Here is a 23,611-nt window from a genome sequence, read left to right on the forward strand (position 1 = left end):
GCTTCAAACCCATACCAATTCTTTTAATCATCAGGCTATTTGGGAAATCTAGACAGTGATGTGCAGTAAGCTGTTTCAGAGAATGATCTAGAGTTTAGGAGGAAACTCACAACTAGAGATAGACATTTGGGAGTCATCAAGTTACATACAGGTAGTAGCTGAAGCCACAGAGGCGGCTGAAACGGTCCCGCAAGAAAAAGCCAAGGATGAAGCTGGAAGAAGGCTCACATTTAGAAGAGTGGGGAGAGCTGAGACAGGACACTGCAAAGGTGCCGAGTCAAGAGAGAATCCCAATCAGAGGGCTGAATCCTGCAAGTAGCCACCGTCTGACTAGGACCAAAAGGAGGATGAGAGATTTGAAACTACAGAGGCTTTTAGCCAAAATGGCTTCGCTGCTGTCGAGGTGGAGGAGGAGAGCAAGCAGCAAAGGGCAAGGAGGAGCCCAGGGATGGGGTGCGGCACTTGAGGAACTTGGGTTTAAAAAAAAAATCTTGAAGATTGGATCCAGAAGCTATAAATGGAGAGCGCCAGGCAACAGGGTTATGCAAATATTTCCAGCTGCACTTGGCAGCTCAGGCCTCGGGGCAAACAGAAATGGACAGTGGAGCCCAGGCTGGAAGTGAGGGAACGGGGCAGTGGAGGGGGCATAAGGGCATAAGGTCTTTGGAACCTTCCAGAGAGAGCTGCCCCTGCGAGGATGCTAGTAAAGATCTTTGAAAATCTCAACTATTTGGAGGACCCATTTGGCATTTTTAAACAAAAATAAAGCCAGGATCTACCTTTGTGTTATGTAAAAAGGATGTGATAAACAGATAACTGATGTTAACAAATTCAAAATAAATGAATTTTTTAGGTCTATCTCTGAAGCACCACTGGAACTGATCACTAATGACTAATTATTCCACTTAACTCTTAAAGCTGATTTCCCAAAGACTTCTATTTAGCAAATACTTTAAGAGACTGTGTAGGGAAAAGGAATAAAAGAGCATTTACTTCTTTTTCATTAGTTAGATTGGCTGCCATTCCAAGTCAATAAAAGCGAGGTTTTACTGGGATGTAATATACCACTAGCATGTTTTCAAAGCACTTTCTAAACTGGTTTCTCACTCTTTTTACCCTAGCAGCAGGGAACACATTAGCACTCCCATTTTGCGGTGAGGTCACCAAGACCAGGAGAGGTGAAGGCACATGTCCCTGGTCACCCAGATGTCTTGCCTCAAAGTCCAAGGCTCTCCTCTACGCATTCTCCTGAATGTGCCACTCCTGGGTATGACCTTCCTCCCCACCTCCCATCTCTGGCCTTGCAGACAGCACCAACGGAACTACGCCTCAGCAGCACAGGTCTAGAGCTTGCAATCCCCCAGCCACTGTGGTTCTTATGTAAGGCAGTCCTTACTGTAAAACATCCCTACAAAGCCCTCAGCCACCAGGCCTGAGCTGCGACGGTCCCTTTGACCACTCTCCCAGCCAAGGCCACTCTCATCTCCAGCTCCCTGCCTCACCAGGCTGACAAGACATGCAACTATTGCAAAAAAAATTAAAGCAGCTAATATACGAGGGGGAAGCCCCCCCCCCCCAAAAAAACCCTGAAATTACCTTCTGGAGGGCAGGCCCCTTGTAGTACAGACTTTCCCCACTACATCTCTATCAGTGTACCAGCTGGCGTTGTGAGATGCTCTGTTCGGCTTCAGTAAATTATTTTGAAGCCTCTTTCAACGTTTTGCCCATTTCATGATGGGTGATTTACGAGTGCATCTGTCCACACGACACTGAGTGTTCAGCAGTTTTTGACCAAAAACAGCATGACCCATGCCCACCCTCCCTATTCATCCCATCTCACCCCAAGCAACTTTTGTTTGTTTCCCCAGATGAAAAAAGTCCTCAAAAGGAAGCGTCTTGCCAATGTGGAAGAGGTGAAACAAAACAGGGCAGGAGCACCAAAAGGCATCCACATCGATGAGTTCAAAAACTGTTTATAAGCAGTGGAAAAAACAGGTGTATTGTATCAAATGGAGAGTACTTTGAAGATGACTGAAGTTTTAACATTTGGAAATACACAATTTTTTATAAATTCCTGGGTTTTTTGACCCGCCCCCCCTTGTATACTGAGCATGTACTGGTTGCCATGGACTCTGAGTTACCTTCTTCTCACAGCCACCCGACAAAAATAGGCCTCCTTGTCCCCCTTTTACAGATGAGGATGCTAAAGTTCAGAAAAGCTAAGTGACTTGCCCATGGTCAATCAGCTAGTTGTTGAGGCTGTATTCACGATTCAGGTCTGTCAGAATCCATTCCACTTTATTTTCACTCTACCACGTTGCCCTGCTTCCCCATTCTACAAGTACCTACAGGCCCAGGCCAAAGCATAAAAGTGAGCTTTTCCATGGACATCTGGCCCCCAAGTGAGTCTGGGGAGCCTAAGTCCACGGTGCTTCACCTCATTGGCAGCTCCTGGGAAGCCAAGAGTCAAAGGACTCCCTGGCAGGCTTGTCCAGGCAGCTGCTCAGCGGACTTGTGCTAACACAGCAACAGGCACAGGAAAGGCTCCAGAGGGAATGGAAGACCACCAGACGCTGGGCTGCTGAGGGAAGAGAAGGGATTCCTGCTGTGCCCAGGCAGCATGGCCCTACTCTAAGGCAGCCACCATCACTGGGCCGGGAAGAGACCCAAGGCAGGGCAAGCGGGAAGCCCCAAGCAGGTCTACTTACTAGTGTTTCAGTAAATGTGACTGCTGGGCCAGTCCAAGACGGTCACATGCCTCCAAAGTGAATCAGCAGGCATGGAAGAAAACCAGCTCATGCCCTGGTTCATCCCAGCAGCCCTGGCCTGCCTTTGCTCACACCCACTTCCACCCTGCCACTTCATGTCGCCTAGCATACAAGAAAGCATGCATGCTCTTACTGCAGCAGATCTCAGCCAGCCGTGGGAAAGAAAGCTCACCGAGAATATTAATAGACTTGCTGGAAGCAGAGATTCAGTGAGGGCAAGACCTAGGAAACGAAGTTATTTAAAAGAGGGCATAACTAACATGAGCCTGGAAGAGGGAGCAACTTGGGTTTCCAAAGAAAGGGCTTCCTCAGTCAGGCCCTGGGAGGAGATACACCGGCAGTGACAGGAATCTTCTAAAATATCTGAAAATCCACAATGTCTTAGTCTATCTATGGAAAAAACTTTTTGGTGTTTGTGTAGCTTTTTCTGTCCGCTAATGTTTTGCTTAGGCTGACCCTACGTTTGTGCAATATGCTCAAAACTGTTCCAAGGGTAACCACTCCTAGGATCTAATATTTGCCACAAATCGTTAGGTTGCCAAATAATTAATCACTCAATTAAGAGGAGAGGGACAGATGAGAAGTCACAAATTGGCGGCCAATAGGTCCAATTAACCCCATGGGTATGCTAGCATGCTTAGAACATTTTTAAAAAATGAATTGTTGCCCTGGCTGGGTGGCTCAGTTGGTTCAAGAATTGTTCCATGCAGCAAAAGGTTACAGGTTCAATCCCCAGTCAGGGCGCATACGGGAGGCAACCAATAGATGTTTCTCTCACACTGGTACTTCTTTCTCTCTCTCTTCTATTCCTCTCTCTCTAAAAATCAATGAAAATAATAAAAACATATCCTTGGGTAAGGATTAAAAAAATTAAATGAATCAACATTTAAAAATCAGAAGACCACATATACACACAAACACATGCGCAAAAATCCTAAAAAAATCTGGTATCAGCAGCAGAAATTGGAAGATGCTGAGTAGTGACTGCCCCCTTTAGGCAGACCTGCGCTTTCCAGTTCCTGGCCTGGCGCAATCATTTGAGCCACCTGACTGACCCCTGTAAGCACCCCCATTTGCTGTTCCTAGTTAAGCCCAGGGAAGCGATGCCAGGCTTGGTCATGCTCAGGCCTGCCACAAGGGGGAGAACTGGTCTGCCAGTGCCTGCCCATCAGGCAGAGCCTGTAACCAAGCTCAGCCTGGCATATCCTTTCAAAACGAAAAGCTCCATCCTTGCTTCAGTAGCAGACACTCCTTCCCCATTCTCCCCATCCGATCTGTTCCCAGAAAAGCAACAGCAGCTCATGTCAACATTCCCTCTAGGCCTTGGCAACCTGACTGGCTCCTCCTCCTCTCTAGCCACCACCTCCCACATCTTCCCAGCTCCTCTCATTCCACAGCTAGTGCCCCAACCTGTTCAGGAATTCTACCTGCATCACCTGTTAGCACCATCAGGCCTCAGATCCTGAGATACGAAGCAGGTACACACCCTTTCCCTTTTTAAAGGCACTTAGTTCTTCATCAAATGCACATTACCCGTCTTTGAAAGCTCACTTAGGTTAACTGTCAGTTGACTTCATGAGGCAATAGGTTCTTCTGCCTCCTCCTGCCCTCTGCTCTCACTCCCCTTCCAATCTCACCGGCAGCACCTTAAGTGGTAGCTTCTAGTATAAACTTCTACAGCCCTTTAGGAAAGACATTTGGTATAATGTGTTGAGATGCTTAAATTTGTTCTTACCATTCCACCCAAAATGCCATTTACTATTCCCACCATTTAGTCCAAAACGCAGGAAAAGCCTTATACCCATGTAAGATACTCATTGCACTATTTATGCCAATGAACAGTCAGAAACAATCCAAATGCCCACTAGCAATAGGGGAATTGTTAAAAAAACGTAACAAAATGGTAGCCTTTTAATTGTGTTAAGGGTTCTGGGAGTTGTACTAGAGCCCTTTTCTTAAAAATCCCTCTCCAATGCTCTTTAAAGGACATACGTTACTTTTGTAGGGAAAAGGGTGTGTTTGTGAAATTGGAAAATTTTATAACTGTTAAGGTTCCTGGTCTGCTCTTAGATTTTTGAAAGGTCCAATAAGCCTCTTAACATCACAATAGAAAAGCTCCTGGGAACCTGCGCCTCCAGAACGCAGGCCTCCAGGACCCAGTGCGACCACACCAATAAAAAGAAGCTCCAGGACCCTGGAGTCCCCGGTTAAGGGCCAATGTTATCCCACCCTGAAATGCCTGCACTTGCATAACTCCTAAGGAGACCCCAACCACCACCTGGAAGATCGGATTAGATTACTATGGTTCTCAGATGCCACTTTAATCATCTTTTGCACTACACAGTGACGGGAGGTGGAAGATGGTGATTTTCAAGCAAATTCACCCGCCCCGAGGTGAAGCGCCTGGGCTGCCAAGAACAGAAAAGTGCTCTCCTTCCCAAGGGAATCCCCCACTTCCTGAGCTGGGAGGGCAGGATTTCAGAAAGCGAGCACAAAGGGCAGGGCAAATGAGTGAAGGGAACCAGGTGGATATCTGAATTCTTCCCATTCAAACGGGAACCAGAGGTGTGGGAGCTCTCCTAAGGCAGCACCCCAATCCCATGCACTGCTGCCTGAGGCCAGCTGCCTCCCCACAGAGACAGACAGCCAACGTCCACTTCATAACACGACTTCCAGCAGTGCGCCCAGCAGCCCAGTGGTCGTGGCCACCACGCAACAGATGCAGCCTGCAGGCCGGAACCCTCCAGGGCCTTCCTCTTCACTTGGCCTTTCAGCGCTAGTGTGTCTTCCTGACCAAAGAGCAGGCGGTTTGTGCGTGGCCGGGTTGTGCCGAAGGGGCCAGAATAAGCAACAAAGCAAATCAGATGTGGGTTCTGGAGCTGGGTCAACATGGTGGCCAGCACCAGTCACAGCCCACAGAAGGGCCTATATGGCCCCGTGTCCTCTATTAATTCTTCTCCGGGCGGTTTCTGTTTAGGACAGCTTTAGGGGCAAATTCCAGCTTGTCCTTAAGGCTCACCACCTGCGTGTGGTCCTTGCCTAGCAGCTCATCCAATTTGCGGTCCTCCCGACGCTCTGAGATGCTCTTCTCCTCCTCCACAGGCTGGGATTCCTTTCCCCTGATGAACCATTCCAGGTGGTAGCCCACAGCCCCAACCACGAAGGCCACAGGAAATGTGACATAGGGAGCATAAGTACGCACCACGGTCCAAAGCACAGGCCACATGACATCTGCAGAAGAGCACGAGCAGCATTAGGGAGACACCAGCACCCCCTCCCCACCAAATGGACCACCTACCAGGGCTCCCTACTTACCAGGCAGCTTGGCACAATTTACTGAGCATGCACCCCAAACAGAGTAATGCAAGAGGGTACCCTGATTTATGCAAGAGTTAGGTTCCTAACACAATCTAGAAAATTTCAAAAAATTCAAGTGTTAGAAAAGGGGAGAAGACTCTCCATTTTACTCATAGGTACTACACTTTTTGACAATTATGCAACCATGTATGGCAAAGTTTCCCTTGAGGGGACCTCTGGGCCTTACCTAATAAAGCTTCCAGCCTGTTCTTGACACCAGGCCTTCCCTCCAGTTTGCCAACCATTCAAGAATGGGAATGAAGTCTTTTTCTCACGTCCACCTCCTGAGGTGGATGCCATTATCAGAGAATTAAGTAACTTGCCCAAGTCTCAACTATAAGATCATTCCATTTGTGCACCTATAGATACTCCTTCAACTTGGCTACTTCTGGTCTAAAGTGAACAATCAAAACCTCACCAAGGTTAAGATGACTCTCTCCCTTTCTCTCTTTAGGTCCAGTTCTCTTTGGAGAAATCCCAGCATTCTGTGGACGTAAGACTATAATGGGCGATCATCAGGGAAAAGAACTGCAGCAGCTCCAAGATTCCCCTCCAGGTCCTGTCTTAGCGCCAAGCTGGACAATTCACCCACCAGTCCCCACCGGATCCTCACAACACCTCTATGAGGTATGAGCCCAGATTTCTAAGGCCACAAAAGCTCTGGGACATTATAGCAATATGCCCCAAATCACTAGAAATGACATGGCCACTGATTTTGAACCCAGGCCCTCCAAATTCAAATCCTGTGCTCTTTCTCGTGGAAAGAACACACTGCCAAAAGGTGTGTGGTTTTGGTGCAAATCCTGAATTTGGGGTGAGCATCTATGGTTTTTTTCCCATTAGCTTGGCATTTCACTGCCTAGAAGAGCTCCCTTTTCTGCAAACTCTAAGGTTATACTCAGAAATTTGAGCAATTATGAAATTTAGAAGTTGTTAAATGAAGCACCACTGAAGAATCTCAAACCTGACACTTCTCCATCCTCTTTCCCACCTTTTGAGCAAGTTTTCTCTTTTTAAGTAAATACTTTCCTTAAACAGCTACTTGCCATTCAGAGTTCCAATTTTCCTTAAAACATAACAAGTCTGAGTCCACAATTACCTGTCACATGTAGAGCAAGGTCTCTCTGTCCTCCTAGTCACACCCTAATCATTTTCAAATAAGCCAATTAATTCATTTATTTAACACTTATAACCACTCCCTGCGTAATGCATGGTGCTGGCCTACCCTACTTGTCTTCATTCCTCAAAACACTTTAAGCTCCAAGAGGGCAAGGACGATGTTTGTAGCCCCCTGGGCCCCATCCGTTCCCCCATCGCTCCCACCTGGCCTGGCATAAAATGCTCCAAAAAATGTGCTGAATGAACGAGAGCTCACTAATGTAAAACCACAGCAGTCATCCTCCCACCCGCCTTCAAAAGGTAGCAGGAGCACAGCAGGTGCCTTTGCTGATTACAAGAAGCTAGATGCTCTAACAAGTCATCTCCAGGGTTGTGACATTAAAAAGGGAACGTGTCTAGCAAGTGCTGTGACGCCTATTTCCAGCCATGCTAGAAGGGAGCCAGCCTGAGCGTCCGGTAAAGGTCAACTGGGTTGCCGGCAAACCTGCCCTTGGGCCGGGGCTCCGGCCGCCCAGCGAGACTCAAATCCACAGCCTGAGATTTGAGAATTGCTAACAAAGGCAGAGGAGACCTAAGAGGGTGGAAGATGATTAACCCTGACTGTTACTCGAGCCCGGTCCAAGGATGGGGGCGAAGTGAGGTTAGGGACCAAGTATCTACTTGACTCCCTCCGTGGGCTCCCTGTCCCCTACCCTATCACACCGCACTCAACGCCTTGTCGGCAGCGTCCTTCCTCTCACTCGTCCCTGAGGCCGAGAAGCCCAGGCCGCAGAGGGCCGGCTGGGCGGCCAGACTCGACCCTCGAGGCCCGGGTAGAGTGGGAGCCGTCAGTCCTGGCCAGCGCCGGAGCGGACAGTCGGAATCACCCCTCCTGTAACTCAGAGGTCAAAGCCAGGAGCCGTCGCCAAAATAACCAGCGGCCACGGCAGCGGGCCTGGGAAAGGGAACTGCTGGTTGGGACCGCGTGCTCACCTGAGCCGCCGCCACACTCCTCCGGCCGGCCCCCGCCCTCCGCCTGCTCGCCGGGAACGCCGTTATCGCCCCTCCCAGCGGCCCGTGGGGCCTCACCCGGGACCCCGCCCACCGAACGCCGGCTCTGTCGGAGCTCAGGGATTGGCTGAGCTCCAGTCCAAAGACCAGAGCAAGCGAGGCATCCGCAACAGCATCCCGTGGCGCTGATTTGAACACACGCCCCCTGGGGGCTAGGAGGTTTACCAGTGACGTAATCACGTGCTTTTCGGACGGAGAAAGTAAAAGGTCATCCATTCATTTATTCAACTAATGTTTACTAGGCGTCTCCTAAGACCCAGGTGTAAGGCATGACCCCTGACCTCAGGAAGCTCTCTTTAGCAGAATAAAGTCTAGCACTTAAGAACTCTTCAGATCTGGGCCAGCTTTCTGTGACCCTGGGAACCGTGTTAATCTGTCTTAGCCTGCTTTTCCTCTTATATGTAAAGGTAATGACACATATTTCACAGAATGTTGTGAGGGTTAGATAAGATTATGTATGTAAAGTGCTGTACCTGGTACATAGCAAGCAGAGAAATAAATGGTACTATTGTTAGTCTACAAATAATATAAATTGTACAGTAAAACCTAAGCTTTACCTGCCTGACCCTTCAGGTACAAGTATTCACTCCCTGCTCTGTGTCCCCGCGGCTGCCTGTACAGAGTCTCTTTTATTGCGTATAGGAAAAAAAACAAAACAAAACAAAACAAAACACACCAAAGCTCAGGCTCCATAATGCTCTTGCCTAGCCCAGACTTTCCATTCTCATTCCAATGATCTCAGCCAGGAATATTTATTTATCATTAGTAACACACACTAAATCTTCCTATTCCTCTTTGCAGACCAAATTGTTTCACACCGCTGTGCTTTTATTTATGCTTTTTCATCTACCTGGAGTGCCCTTCCCATCCTCTTTACCAAGTATCTCTGGCTCATTTTTGAAGCTTTAGGAATACTGCTGTAGAAGTCTCCTGACTGCCTTATTATCCTTCCTCTGTCATCTCAAGGAGCTCAATGCTAAGCTCTGGCAGTGGAAATGGAGAGACAGGAACAGTTTAAAGAAATATTCAGGAAACTGTCATTAGCAGAACTTGATCACTAATTGAGTAGGTAGAGAGGAGAAGGAAACGGAATTACCTAGAATAACCAGCATTCAGTTAACCAGTAAGCATGTATTAGGCACCACAGGAACGCAAAAAAAATGACTGGACCATCCCTGCCGTCGGTTCTCTCACTGATGGGCAAGCAGGCAGGTCTTCAAAATGTGAATAGGGTGTGAGAAATGTGGCCATGGAAGTATGCACAAGTAGCACAGAGAAAGAATAAAGAATTAGGGAAGGCTCCACAGAGCAACCCGCCCTCGAGCTGAGTCCCAAGTGACGGCTAGCAGTCCCATCAGGCAGAACTGAGTGAGACTCAAGACTTAAGAATCAGATAGATATGCGTTCAAATCCTGACTCTGCTGTCTGCGAATCCCAGGAAAGCTATTTATGTTTCTAAAAAGACAATAATAGCCCTGGCTTGTGTGGCTCAGTGGACTGAGTGCTGGCCTAGGAACCAAAGGGTTTCTGGCTCCCAGTCAGGGCACATGCCTGGATTGCAGGCCAGGTCCCCAGGAGGAGGTGCACAAGAGGCAACCGCACATTGGTGTTTCTCTCTCTCTCTTTCTCCCTCCTTTCCCCTCTCTCTAAAAATAAATCTTTAAAAATAAAAAGACAATAATAGTACCTACCCCCTGGGCTGGTTCTGAGTATTAAATCACCTAATGTATATAACATGCTTGGCACAATACTCAGCATCTCCTATGTGCTCAGTAAATAGTCACTGGTATGTTCAATATACTCCAAATTTATTTCTACTTCTGTAATATCCTATGTCCATTTATGGTATTACTTAGTCACTAACCCAATAACCTAAGTGACATTTTCAAGGTCTCTTCATCTTTGCATTGTTCCCAAGATCCAGCTTATGCATAGCACCTATGCCTCCTGAATGTCTATCAATTTAATCATCATCTCTTACCTGAACCACAGTAGCAACTCCCTCAGTGGTCTCCCTGCCTTCCATTTCCCCTTTCAGTGCATTTCCATTCTGTTGGCCAAAGGGTCTTTCAAAACTTAAAATTTAAATGAAATCTCCAGTTTAACCATCCCGCCAACCATGGGTCCCTTTCAGTCACATCTCCTCTCCTGTTCCCTTCAGTCTCTGCTCTCCCCATCATTCCCCACACATACCCTTCCATGCCTTTGCCCAAGCTGGTCCTTTTGCCTTCAATAAATGCCCTCCCTTTTCTTTCTTGACTGCAAAACTCTAATTCATCCTGCAAGACGGAGCTCAAAAGGCCCCTCTTACAGAAAGTTTTCCCACACTTCCTGGATGCTCCCTGGTCTCTTCAGTCCCTCTGAGAGAGCAGGCCTCCCTTCACCCTGTACCTTTGTTTATTTGCGTGGCTATGGCCAGATTAGGAGGAACTCAAGCATAGGGAGTGGATTAATCCTTCACTTATCCAGCACAACTACCCGGGACATGGTACCCAAAGGAAACTACCCCCCACTGGCCCCATGTGGGGAGATTTTAGGAATCCTGTCTGTAGAAGGCTGCCCCTGACACAGTTGCAGATGCTAACCTGTCTCCTCCTGTCCACTCCCATATATGTACTTCATGGTCCCAAGAAAGCGGGCCCAGTTTCTGGGAAGACACCAACCCATTGAAAACTATATAATGTAGATGGTTAAACTCAGAATCAACCACTTCCCAGCTTTGTGATTTGGAGTAAGTTGTTTAGCCTCTCCAAGCCTCAGTTTTCTCATCTGTAAAATGGTAGTGATGACAGTATCTGCTTCATACAGTTGTTCTAAAGATTGTCTAGTTCAAAACTCACCCATGACCCAAATTAGAGAAACCACCTCAGGTAAAGTGACCCACCCCAAGCCTCTCTTGGCAAGTCTACAGGAAATAGATAGATGAACCCTTCTAGTGGAAACTTTTGGACAGTCATATGGTGTAAGTGCTCCCAGACCTACATGCCCATCGCAGTCACTTGGAGTTAAAAACTCACTTGAGGGCAGAGAGTCTACTCACTAAGTCTTGGACAGTGTCCAGCAATCTGAGATCAGCCTGAAGCCGATTCACTTTTGGGAATTTGGACCTCTCTACTGTCCAGTGGTCATATAAGTGTCTGACCTCTTGCTTTTCAGGCTGTCTCCTAACCCAGTTTGTAAAATATCTGTTCATGATGCCCTCCTGTTCAAAACCCTTCTGTGGGTTGGTCTAGCCACTGTGGTTCCTGGGCTTTCAGGACCCAGGCCTATCCTCCTCAAATTGTGCATTATGATCAAGCCTCTGCATTCCCAATGCTGCTTTCTTCTCCAGACCCTTGCACAGCTGCTGTCTGATCTTGGAACATTCTTCCTAGCCTCAGCCCCCATTCAGTGGCTAATACCTTATCATCTTTCCAGGACTCAGCCTTATATTTTATCTGCTTGTTCACTGTTTTTTCCCATAAGACTGCAAGCTCTGTAAGGGTAGAAACTACCTTTGTTCAGGGCCATCTCCCTGGTGTTGGATGCCAATGGTGATTCTTGATGTTTGCTGAATAAATGAATGAGAATTGGCTAGTCCCATGTGGCTCAGAAGAGCAGCCAGTCCCCTGGAAAGCTTTTCCTCCTGCCTCAGGGTGACACATCAACCCCAGGAACTATTTAAAGAATGGTGGCTTGCTGGGTAGACATGCCATCAAACCCTGCCTGGGCTCACAAGGCCATAGAGCTAAAAGTTCATGGTCAGTCAGGCCTGGGGCCACCACCCTTAACCCTGTGATTTTGGACAGGTCACTTAACCTCTCCTGAGATTCCGCTTTCTCATCTCTCATAGAGATGAATCACATTCGTGTGATGCACTCACCCTTTGCCTGACCCACGGTAAGTATCCAATAAATATTAGCCATCACCACGAGGTTTGGATTGCTATTTAGTGTCCCAGGAAAGTTCTGTTCTTCGCTCCCACCAAGGTGCCCAACCACAGGAAGCATCAGAAAATATGGTAGCACTAAACTGAACAGTTTTCCTGGCCTTCAGGGGAAGGGAAACCAGTATTTGTCCATATAGAAGAATAACCACACTCCCTGTTTATTGAGCACATGCTGTGTGCAAGGCCTTGGGCTGGCTCTGGGCTCCCGTCTCTGGGAGAACCCTGGAGGACTGGGAGGCAGAAAGGGAAAGGAGCGGAGAGGTGGAACCCCTTCAGGAGGGCTCAGGTCTTTCTGTGGCCACCCAGAGGGCTGAATCTTTCCCCAGCTGGCTCAGGCGATCCCGACTCTCCCCAAACCAAGAGCTTGGGCTCCCTGCCTCTCCTCCCTCCACCCCCAGCCCCCCATGCAGTGCAGAGGTGGCTTCTTCAGGAGAGAGCAGCTGGCGTGAGTGCAGTTCTGCCGTTTTATTTTTCCTGGGATACTCAAGGGGATGTGGGAACAGCCACAGGTGTGGTGAGGGGAAGCCCCCATCTCTCCTTCCCAGTGGCTGGGAAAGGAGAGAGGCCCAGGCGCCCTGGTCCTGGGTTGGTCCAGCCACTGTGGTCCCTGGGCCCGGTGGGCTGAGGGCTGAGGGTGGAGCCTCTGGAAGGGTGGGGCGGGCTCCTAGGCAGGGTTCGGGATTCTTCATAAAAAGCCACGAAGCTGATCCCCACGAAGCCCAGCCCCGCGGGGTGGTGGGGGGGACGCAGAGCCCAGATGGGGGACCCGGCCCGGCCTGGCCCGTGGGGGGTGTAATGGCAGAGATGGTGCCCATGGGTAGGTGGTGAGGACGAAGCGTCGGACCAGGAAAGAGGGGGGTCCAGTTGGGGGCGCAGGGCGGAGAGGCACGGCCCCCAGCCCAGCCCGGGCGCCTTCGCGTGGGGTCAAGAAGGTAAAAAACCCACGAGAGTGTGACGGGCAGGAGGGGCCGGGGCGTGCGGTGCCGGCGGGGCGGGCGCACGGGGCGGCCCGCGTTCACAGTGACCTCGACGCTGGGTGTACAGTACGGGTAGAAAACCGCGGGCCCGGGCCTGGGCTGGGCGGGCCGGGCGGGTCACAGCCTGGTCTGGGCCTCGGGGATGTAGATCTCGATGCTGTCGGCGCTCTCGGTTGCCGAGCTGTGGCGGAAGGAGGCGGCGCGCTTGGCCGCCAGGAGCCGCTTGCGCGCTTCCTGCCGCTGCCGGTCCACCGAGTCCAGGGAGCGCTCCTTCACCGGCACGCCCCGGCCCCGCGAGGGCTTCTTTGGTATCGGCGGAGGGACCTTCTCCTCCTGCCAGGAGACGGGCGGTGGCTCAGTTTGGGGGCGGGGTCCCACCTGACTTCGCTATTCACACCCCCGGCGCCCAGAAGGATTAACCTGCTTCGGCTCCACCTCGGGAAAGCAGTTAGCTGCTTTTTGCACCAGCACCGTTAGCCCCAGGTGCACCTGCTCCCACAAGGTCAAAACCCTTATTTTTCTTTAAAAAACTGATAGATTCGAACGCCCCTTGGTGGCGCCGTTCTTGACAACTCGAATCAGAGGGCTCGCTCCCTCGGGGAAGTGAATGTTTTCACTCCAGGTCAAGAGACCAGGCAAAGCAATGGGGGTCACACACCAGGCTTCTGGGCCCCATCACAGACAAGGTCTAGTGACAAGACGGCCTGGGGGACCCTCGCGGTCCAAGCTGAGGGCAGCTCGCCCTTCAGAAAGCTCTAGCTCTGCTCCCTCAAACTGCAGCTAGCCCAAGGTCAAGCAGGCTGCTGCCACCACGAGGTTCTGGCAGCTTAGGCAGTGATAAGCTCTGGGGCCAAGCAGACAGCAGCGACCAAGAGTGTGGTCATTTTGGAAGAAGATGGTCACCATCACCTATCCAGGGCTGCCTTTGCAGCCCATGGGTCTCTCCTCCTGTCTCCACCACCCGCCCCCCACCCCCAACATGCCTCCACAGGGAAGGGCGTTTTCCAGGGTCTGGACTCTTGGCTTGAAGGGCCCTCCCCCCACCTTAGGCTCCAGGAGTTTCCAGCTGTTGGCCTTGAGTTGCTGTAGCTCCAGGAACTTGAGGGTCACATCCTCGATAGAGAGCTGCAGGAGGTCCCAGAAACCCGCCAGGTCCTGGAAGGTGGGCACAGGGAACGCAGTGGGGTCCTGCAGAGAAAGGAAACAGATGAGAGCCAGCCAGTCAGGGAAGTCTGAGCTCCAGCCAGGACCAGAGAAAGCCTTACCCACCCTCACTATGAGGAAGCTCAAGCTGAGAGCGGGGTGGGTACTAGGAGACCAGGAATCAAGAAAACCCAGGCCTCTTCCTCTTGGGTACAAACTCCTGGTCCCACCTCTAGGCACACACACACTGGGTCACAGCAGGCACCACATCTGATAGGCTCCACACCCAAGGGCACTCACCATGCTTTGCTGACACAGCCGGAAGAACTGCTGAACCTTCTGGGACAGGAGAAGTTGTGTGCTGCCCACGGCACTGCGGATCTTCTCTAGGACTGGGGAGCAGAGGGAGGTTCAAGGGCGGCGGGCGGGGGGATGGAGGGGGGTGCGGGGAGGATGCATTTCCTTGCCTAGCCTCCAGGAAGTCTGCCCTGATGGATTCTCACCATTCCATTATCTGACACTTTCTGTGTCTCCTCCTGCCCCCTCCCCGTCTCATCCTCAGCTTCCTAACAAGCAGCTCCTATTCCACTTCACCAAGGAGAAGTATCCTCAGACACTGATGTTTCTTCCTTCATACAACCTACATTTCTTGAGTGTTTATACTCTCATGTCAGAGAACAGGGGACACCAGCCCAGCCTAGTCCTACAGCCCTATGGCTAAGCAGGCACTAGCTCCATGGCCACCTACTGGCTGAACTGGGTCACTCACCAGTGCACAGCTCCCTAACTTGTTACGAATTACTAAATAACTTCATGCCTATGACTCCTGTCCTCCAAGTCACTATCCCATATGTTGGGGACTCTGGGGTAGACTGTATCTCCCTGCAGGTTGAACTTCAGGGAAGGGGCACATCTTCCTGGTTTGATCTTCACGTATGCAAATACGGTCTGACACTGTACACTGCCCACCCCTCTGCCTTAAGTCCTGGTCCCGCCACCTGGATCTGACCCAGATCCTCACACCAGCGCAGATCAGAAGCGTTTCCTTGGCCCCCACAGACTCAGTGACTTGCACTAGGAGCCGTCTCCTTGAAGGCCTGCTCCCTCAAACTGCCGCTAGTCCAAGGTCAGCTGGCCCCTGCCACCTCCAGGCTCTGGCAGTTTAGCCCAGTCACTTTCCCCAGTCCAAGCCCTAGCCTCTCCCTGTTTCCTTTGAAGAACTCCCAGAATGCCCTGCTGCCAATGTGGACCATCAGGGTCTGGTGCCCGAGAACCCACCTATAGGACAGCAACCTCATGCCCAACCAAACAGCTCTCCTCTTGTGCTGCTGGCCTCCCCAGCCATGATTGCCCCCCCCCCCCCGCATACACTACGGTGTAGAGTCCTCGCACTCACTCTCCTCGGGCAGCTCGTAGTCCTCCGCCTCCCTCTCCATCTGTTGGCACCAATGCTCCAGCTTCTCCACCTCTGCCCTCAGCATCTTGATGAACCACTCGCCGTCCCGCGGGCAGGGGGACGTGCGGCCTGAGTCGGGGAGGCTACGTGAGCCACGCTCCATCCAGGAGTCACGGCGGCCAGCCCCGGGGCCAGGGGTGGGGGCAGGGGCAGGGCCTGGCGACCCATCGGTGGCCGGCGGCTCGTACGGCAGTGGGTAGCCCTCGCGGTAGGCCCACTGGCCCTGCGTGTGGACCGTGCGGAAGACTGAGTAGGTGGGGGCCCGGGGCCCGGGCTGGGGTTCAGAGGCGTGCCTCTGGAAGGAGCGTCCGAACTGTAGGGCCTTGTCTTCTGTGGCCACCGTGGCCAGGCCGGCCAGGCCCTCCAGCTCCAGGTCTGCCTGCACGCCAGCCGTCACGCTGTTGGAGCGCTTGAACCTCGCCCGCCTGGTGAAGAGAGGTGGCCGTCATCTCTGCCCTTGCAGAATATCATCCCAGCCTTCACCCCCAACCCAGGCTAAAAGGAAAAGGGATGAGAAAAGACTCCTACAAAATGATCCACGACCTTTAACTATATTATTCCTTGCAACAGGTGGATACATAGTATACTTACCTGTTGTACCGCCTCTGGACAGGGTGACATTTAAAATATTTAACCTGCACAGAACAAGCTGCTGGCATATGCCAAGTAGAACGGACACAGTTCAAGTGCTAGAGCAATGCCCTTAGAAACTGGATTGGGGGCAAGGGGGGAGTACTAGAGGGGCTAGGGAGGGGCCAGGGCAGTGGCTCTTTACCAATGAATACAGAAGTATTTCAGCATTTTAACAAATGCTATGTGTTTCCTCATTTACACCAGCTGTACAGGTATGTCCTTGGCCTGCAGAGAGATGAATAAATTAAGGCCCAGAGAGGCCCAGGGGCTCCCAGGTACAAAGTATTAATAGCAGAGCCAGGATCTGGATGCAGGGCTGCTACTCTGTCCACAGCCCAAGCATTTCCCAAGGCACCAGCTGCTAGAACATCAGGGAGAGCTGCCTTGGAACAGCTGAGGGGAAGGGAGGTGGCAGCAGCTGGGAGGACTTCTCTAGGGACCCCCAGGGCTCAGCCCAGAGCCTGGCCAGACACTGTCAGCTGGTGCCAGTGGAGTTGAATTAAGTTGTTGGCAGAAATGCCATAAGGCCTGGAAATTTCTTGTCTTTGAGTTAATAATATGCAAATCGTATGCAAAACCAATCGTCAATTGGCCTTGTCCTTCCTCCTACTCCTGGGTTCTCTGAAGAAGTCATGACCCCGTGAGGGTGCCCGAGGCTGGGAGGGATCAGACAATACTTGATGTGGGAGTCAGGGGGTGCGGGGGTGGGTGGAGAGGTGAAGAGAAGTTTGAGGTCTGGAAATTCAAGGACCACAAAAGAAAGTCTCCTGTGTCCTAAGCAACTTGCACCCCTGTATGGTCAGCAGAAAGGGGCTTGGGGGCCAGCTCTAGGGACCCCTTCCACAACCCAGGGGCTTCCCCAGCCCCCACAACTCCAGGCTTCCTCTTGCTGCCCAGGCCTTCTCTCCCTCCCTCCCTGCCTGCCTGTCTTGCCTGCCTGGTTCCCTCCAGCTGGCGGGCTGCCTGCTGGGAGCCTGTTGCCATAGAAACCAGACCCAGAAGGATGCTGCAGGACCCAGGAAAAAGAGATGCACTCATGTGCAGTCTCCAGCAAGCCCTATGTCCCAACCCCCCACCCAGAGAGAGAGAAAGCAAGAATACATCACAGTGCCTCCCACACGGTCTTCACCTTGGTGTCTGTCCTGTCCTTCCCTGGTCCAGACTTGCATCGCCCTCTGTCTTGACTATTGGATCAACCTCTTTTCAGACATCTCTGCCTCTACTCAGTACAGCACAGAAGAGCACTGGAATAGGAGTCAGACCTGAGCACTGAGGCTGGCCTTGTCACTATGTGCCTTTAGAAAGTCACACCCTCCAGCTAAGCCATCTAATCACGCGTGTGTATAAAATATATTACATATTACATATAAAATAATAGGAATGGACCGGTAATTGCCAAGGTCCCTGCTCTCTCTAAAATTACACCTTGCATATTTTAAGATCTGGGATCCAACAATCCCTCCCCAATCCACCCAGGACCAGAGTAGTCTTCCTCAAGTTGACCTCTGCTCAATTCATTCGCCTGCTCAAACCTCTTCCATAGCATCCCACTGCCAGCCAGATACAGGTCAAGCTTCCTCTGCTGGCATATACCCAATGCATTCTCCTACTTCCCCAAGTAGATTATACTGGCCCTGACTCAAAGCCTTTTCCCATGCTGTTCCCCTGCCTGAAGTGGCCTTCCTCCTCCTCTCTCCCTGTCTATTCTAGGCCCAGGTCCCCTCCTCCTCCATGCACCTCCAGACTGCCCCCAAGACCATCCTGTGTACCGCAGCTCCCTCAGCAGACTGTTTGCATTTGGACACAGTCCCACTGATTAAACTGCTCTGTTTCTGGTGAGAGTCTTGTGTGTATAACTGAACTATGAGGATGCACTTTGGCTCCCTTTGAATATTTTCGCGCTTTGAGCTCCAGTTAGCCTTTGGCTCCTTCAGCACTCCCAGAGCTGCAAACTACATAGATAACGGTGGGAGCATGTCCCAGTAAAAATGGTATTGAAGACCTGCCTTCCCTGTTTGTTTTCCTGTTATCCCCACAAAACATGGATTGTCCTTTGGCACCACTGAGTTTGTCTGCTGCCTTTCACCTGCCCTCCTAGGGGTCCTGAGAGGACCATACTCTGTCTGGATGGAGTAGGCTACACAGTTTGGAACAGAAGTGTAAGTGCCCTGGGCTTCATGGTTCTCAGCCAGTAACTCAAGGAGCTCTCCCATTGGGTTTACTTCAAGGAAGACCAAAGAAGTTTAGTTTACGGGACCACTGAAAGCACAATCTTCACCAACACTCGCAATCACGGGCCAGAGACTTGCCCAAGGCAAGCTGGGGTCAGTCTTCCTTGTGCAAATGGCATTTACAACCAGAAGTGTGGGACAAGATCACCCAGCAAAGAGCAATGGAACAAAGATCCAAAGTCCCAGGAAACATGGACATTTCAGGGGGTGGAGATAGTGCAGCCCCCTGAAATGTGTGCCTAAGCCAGAAAGGATAAGGAAGAAAACCAGGACAAGATACCTAAAGGCAGATAGGGGACATAGGGTCTCAAGAAGGGATGAGCAACCAACATGGAAAATGCAGCCAGTTAAGAAGGAAAGATGCCCATTGATCTGGCAATATAAAAGAAGGCAGGGATTGTCAGGGGGTGGAGAAAACTAGGCAAAACAACTCTTGAAAAGAGCTTAGTTGAGACTGGAGGAAGAGAGAAGACAGTATACCTTCAAGGGAGAGAGATTTTGATGATTTGTCAATTACATCTCAATAAATCTGGGGAAAAGAAGGGAGGGGTATTGTGTTGAGGGTGGTTCTCACACATACCCCACGGCAGGGGGAGCGTCTGGGTGGTAAGCAGAATAATAACTGCCCAACAGGCCCATGTTCCTAATTTCCAGCACCTGTGAATGTTACCTTCCATGGCAAAAGGGGCTTTGCAAATATGACTATTTTAAGGATCTTGAGAAGAGCCTGGATTATCCAGGGGTGTCTAATTTAATCACAAAGGTCTTTATAAGCGAAAGGGGGAAGCAGGAAAGCCAGTCAGAGAAAAAGGTGGGACGATGGGCTCAAGGTTGGAGGGATGCCATGTGAAGACTCAGCCTGCCATTGCCGGCTTTGAAGACAGGAGTGGGCTACGGGCCAAGGAATGTGAACAGTCTATAAACTGGAAAAGGCGACGAAGTGGATTCTTTCCTGTGCCTCCAGAAGGGATCGGTCCTTGATGTTAGCCCAGTGAAACCCAGTTCAGACTGCCAATCTCTAGAAATACAAAATAATAAATCAGTTCTATTGAATGCCACTAAATTGGTAATAATTTATTAGAGCAACAATAGGAAATTAATACGACCTGTAAAGAGAAGTCAATTGAAGAGAGAGAAGAGAGAGCCAGTGGTCCAAGGAAGCAGAAATAAGGGGGATAAATAATAACTAACACCCTCTGAACACTCAGCGTGTGCTAAGCACTGTACATGAATAAACATGCTCAGTCCTCACAAACAGTCCCATGAGAAGGGTGTTAGTACCATGCTTCATTATAGATGAGAAAACACTGAGGCTTCTAGAGGTTACGTGACTTCTAACATCAGGCAGTTATCAATTTCATACAGTCTGGTGGCAAAGGCCAGCCCTTAAACCACCACCGTCCACGAGCCCCCTAGGATTGAGGGTGAGGGGCAGCTTTAATCAGGAACTGATGCCTCAACCCTGAGGCAGGACTCGGGGAGGAGGCACGGGAAGAGATTCAAGTAAGGTAGGAGTTGGTCCACAAGTGAAGAGAGGACCCGCCAGATAACCTCAGCCATTACCGTGAAGTGAAGAGGGAGGCGGGGTATCTGGGAGCGGAGAGGTAAGGGAAGAAATGAGAATGAGCAGCTTTGGAGGGCGGCCTAGCAGAGTGGTTAGCACATGGACTCTGGAGCCAGACTTCCTGGGTCCAACACCAGCACTACAGCTTGTGCCTCAGTCTCCTCATCTATAAAGGAGAATGATAATAGTACCTGCTCAGGATTGTTATGAGATAATAAGTGGCAGAAACTTAGAATAGCACCTGGTCTGCTCATTGTAAATGTTAGCTATTATGGGGAGAGGCAGGAAGGATTGTAGATTTGCTTAAAAGAAAGGAAGCTGAACAAATAAAAGAATGGGAATGTAGCACTGAGAACCCAGCTAGGGCGTTGTAGTTATTAATTATTGTGATTGCTGTTGATCGTTTCCATCTGTTCCCCCACAGCATTCTGAATAAAACCTCTTTTATACTCCATATCACATTGTCTTGTGATTAGTTATTTGCATATTATCTATCTCTCTTACTAAATAGGGCAGTTGCTCATCTTTAAATGTTAGTTGAATGGCTGGCTGGAAGAAAGGATGATAGAGACCACCAACCATGCCCAACATCCATTCTTCCTTAGTAACGGAATCCCGCAATTTTGAGCTGGACACACGTCCACTTTTAATAAAGATTCATTTACCAATCTCCCTTGCAGCTAGATGTAGCCTTGTGGCTAAGTTAGCTCAGAGGATATAAGCAGGAGTAGTACGTGCAACTTCCAGGAAATGTTCTTAAAAGGAGAAATGCCCTTCTTTGTTCCTTCCTCCTCCCTGCTGACCAGAATGCAGACATGATGGCTGGACCTCAAGCAACCACCCTGGAACATGAGATAGAAACCAAGTGCTAAGGATGGAGGAGCAATAAGATAGCAGGGGCCTGGGTCCTGACACTGTAGAGCACCTACCAGCCTTCAGCTGGCTCTCTCTGGACTTCCAAGCAAGAGGGAAATAAACTTCTATCATTTTTAAGTCACTGTCACCTGGGGGTTATTTGTAATGCACAGCCAAATCTAATCCTAACTATAACAGATGAATTTTCAGGGTCGTGAAGTCCAGGGCTTATGTTCCTATTTAGTTTTGCATTTGGCAGTATTTGCTGTGGTCTTCACCAATAGCTGTAAACACAAGATGGAAACTGGCTTCAGTTACAAATTGTCACTAATTCATAACAACGCCTTTTACAATATTTTTCTCCCCATGCCTTTTGATAAGGTTGAAGAGGCCTCCTTCCCTTGAGTTCTTTAGGGTGACAATGACCACATTTCTGATGAGTCTGGAAGTTGTTATCATGGTCACTTCAGGGAGACATTTCTACTGTGATTCTCTCAGGGATAACACAAGAGGCTCTGGGAAATAAAAAAACGGGCTCATCCCAAGAGACGCAGTGTCCAAGGAATGCTCACCATTTGGGAGCTGGCAAGGGGTTTTGCCAGGAGTTCTTGGTAGCAGGCTGGCCGGGGCATGTGGGGGAGTGGGCAGGGACGCATAAGGGCAGTGGCACTTCAGCAATGCTCAGCCGTTGTGCTGGCTCTCACTTTGAGAAAGCGTCTAAAAGCTTAAATATGTAGCCAATCAGGGTCCCCGAGTTCAACACCCCAGCCTGCGGGCTATGACAGTGATGCCAAGGTGGGCGTAGGGTGGGAGATACAAGTAGAACCGTGACGGTCAGTCAGGAACCACCTTGGAGTTGAGGGCTGAGGAAGGGAGGCAGCAGTGTCCACGGCCAGGGCTTGCAGCCCGCCAGCAGCTATGCAACTGAGCACAACTATGCACTAGGTATAGGTGAGCAAGACACAGAATCCCAGCCCTTGAGGGTTTTACAGTTTCTGCCTGGTGAACTCCTATCCAACCTTCCAAGCCCAGTTCAAATGTCTTCTCCCACATCTTCAGGCAACTCATCTCTGCCGCCTCCTCACGGGTTCTCTGCACATGGCCATGTGAACTTCTCTGAAGCTTCTTGAGGCCAAGTTCCCTCTTGAGGACCTTCACCGCTGCCCCCTCCGAAGTCTCCCTGAACAACCTTACTCGCTCTCCAAATCTCCAGATCTAAAAGCAATAGTCTTGCTTTTGCAGCACTATTCTTGGACTGTAACTTCATGAGGATGGAAGCGTCCTTCTTCTCCAGGGCTCGAGGGGCTCTGTTCTTTCAGCACACTCCCTTCCCATGGTCCCAAAGCCAGAAACGACCAGGGTGCCAAGGAAGGGGTATGGGAGTAGGACGGCCTTCCTACACAGAGTTCTCCAGGTGGCCCTTATTGGGCACAACTGGGTTAAAGTACGATTGTCAGATAAAATACGGGACTCCAGTTAAATTTTAACTTCAAATAAATAACAGAAATTTTAAGTGTAAGTATGTCTCATGCACTGTTTGGGAAGTATACTAAAGATTATTAATAATTTATCAGATAATCACATTTAGATGTTCTGGAGTTTTTTTGTTTGTTTTGTTTTCTTTTTGCTAAATCCAGAATTTAATATAAGGTCTTGGTGGGAGGGATCTAGAAGTGGAAGATATGGGGGATCCCTCCAGTTAGAAAGAGTTAGAGGCAAAGATCACATGGTTTCTGTGTTCTCCAAGGGCCCCAGGAACATTCTACTGATATTCAGCAAGGACATTTGATGCATTCTCTTACCACGGCCCAGAGTCTGCTGGGTCCGGGAAGAAGGTAGGGTGCCCCAATACAGGGCTGGAAACTGCTTCTTCGTTATGCTCGCTCTCACCACAGGGCCTTAGTGCACGCTGCTCCTTCTGCCTGGAACACCCTCATCCTCCATTTTCACAAAGTTAATTTTTGTTCTTCTTTCAGATCTCCACTCAAATGTCACTTCCTTGGGGCAGCATGCCTGACCCCTCTGGCTGGGTCAAAGCCCCCTATTGTACACTCTCATGACCTACATACCTCTCCTTGTGGCACTTTTCACCGCTGTAACGTCTACTTCACGTATATGAGGTTCTTAGAGGAATGTGGCCATAAGCTTCACAGAAGAGAGGCTATGTCTGGTTCCGTTCACCTTTGTATCCTCAGTACCCAGCAGAGTAATTGACAAATAATAAGGATGCAATAAGTATCTGTCGACCAATGAATCTTGGGTGGGGGCGCAGTGGAGGTGGAACTGAAGAGGCACCAACTCCCACCCCCGTGTAGTTCTAAGCCAAGTCACCGCTAGAGATGAGCAACTGGAAGGACCCAGAGGTGACTCCCAGGTATCAGAGGCAATGAATCTGAACTCCTCACCCAATAGGGTAGCAAAGAACACCCTGAAAGGCAGAAAAGAGAGACCTTTTCTCCCTGGCAAATTTTAAAACCAAAGTGCAGAGAAAAAAACAGATTACTGGGACCAGTGAGACAGGAGCAAGGAC

At 50.1% G+C, this 23,611-nt stretch overlaps 2 protein-coding genes across 2 annotated transcripts in view; both read right to left on the reverse strand.

The window, feature by feature from the left end:
• Nucleotides 1-2,846: 2,846 nt before the first annotated feature.
• On the reverse strand, nucleotides 2,847-8,311 carry SMIM12 (small integral membrane protein 12). The gene is made up of 2 exons (XM_054571943.1): nucleotides 8,217-8,311; nucleotides 2,847-5,999 (listed from the first exon to the last, which is right to left on the reverse strand). The coding sequence occupies exon 2, from the start codon at nucleotides 5,992-5,994 to the stop codon at nucleotides 5,716-5,718; it is 279 nt and encodes a 92-aa protein (XP_054427918.1). The 5' UTR covers nucleotides 5,995-5,999; nucleotides 8,217-8,311; the 3' UTR covers nucleotides 2,847-5,715.
• A 5,005-nt stretch (nucleotides 8,312-13,316) lies between these two features.
• The window catches only part of DLGAP3 (DLG associated protein 3), a 55,809-nt gene continuing 45,514 nt past the window's right edge, over nucleotides 13,317-23,611 (reverse strand). Inside the window, exons 9-12 of the mRNA XM_054571944.1 lie at nucleotides 15,739-16,223; nucleotides 14,643-14,734; nucleotides 14,244-14,387; nucleotides 13,317-13,532 (exon numbers count right to left, since the gene is read on the reverse strand). Coding sequence (XP_054427919.1) covers nucleotides 13,317-13,532; nucleotides 14,244-14,387; nucleotides 14,643-14,734; nucleotides 15,739-16,223 — 937 coding nt within the window. The remainder of the gene's footprint in view (nucleotides 13,533-14,243; nucleotides 14,388-14,642; nucleotides 14,735-15,738; nucleotides 16,224-23,611) is intronic.

The sequence above is a fragment of the Pteronotus mesoamericanus genome, unplaced genomic scaffold (assembly GCF_021234165.1).
Source record: "Pteronotus mesoamericanus isolate MK-2021 breed Mesoamerican mustached bat unplaced genomic scaffold, CSHL_Meso_final contig_221, whole genome shotgun sequence".
NCBI lineage: Eukaryota > Metazoa > Chordata > Mammalia > Chiroptera > Mormoopidae > Pteronotus > Pteronotus mesoamericanus.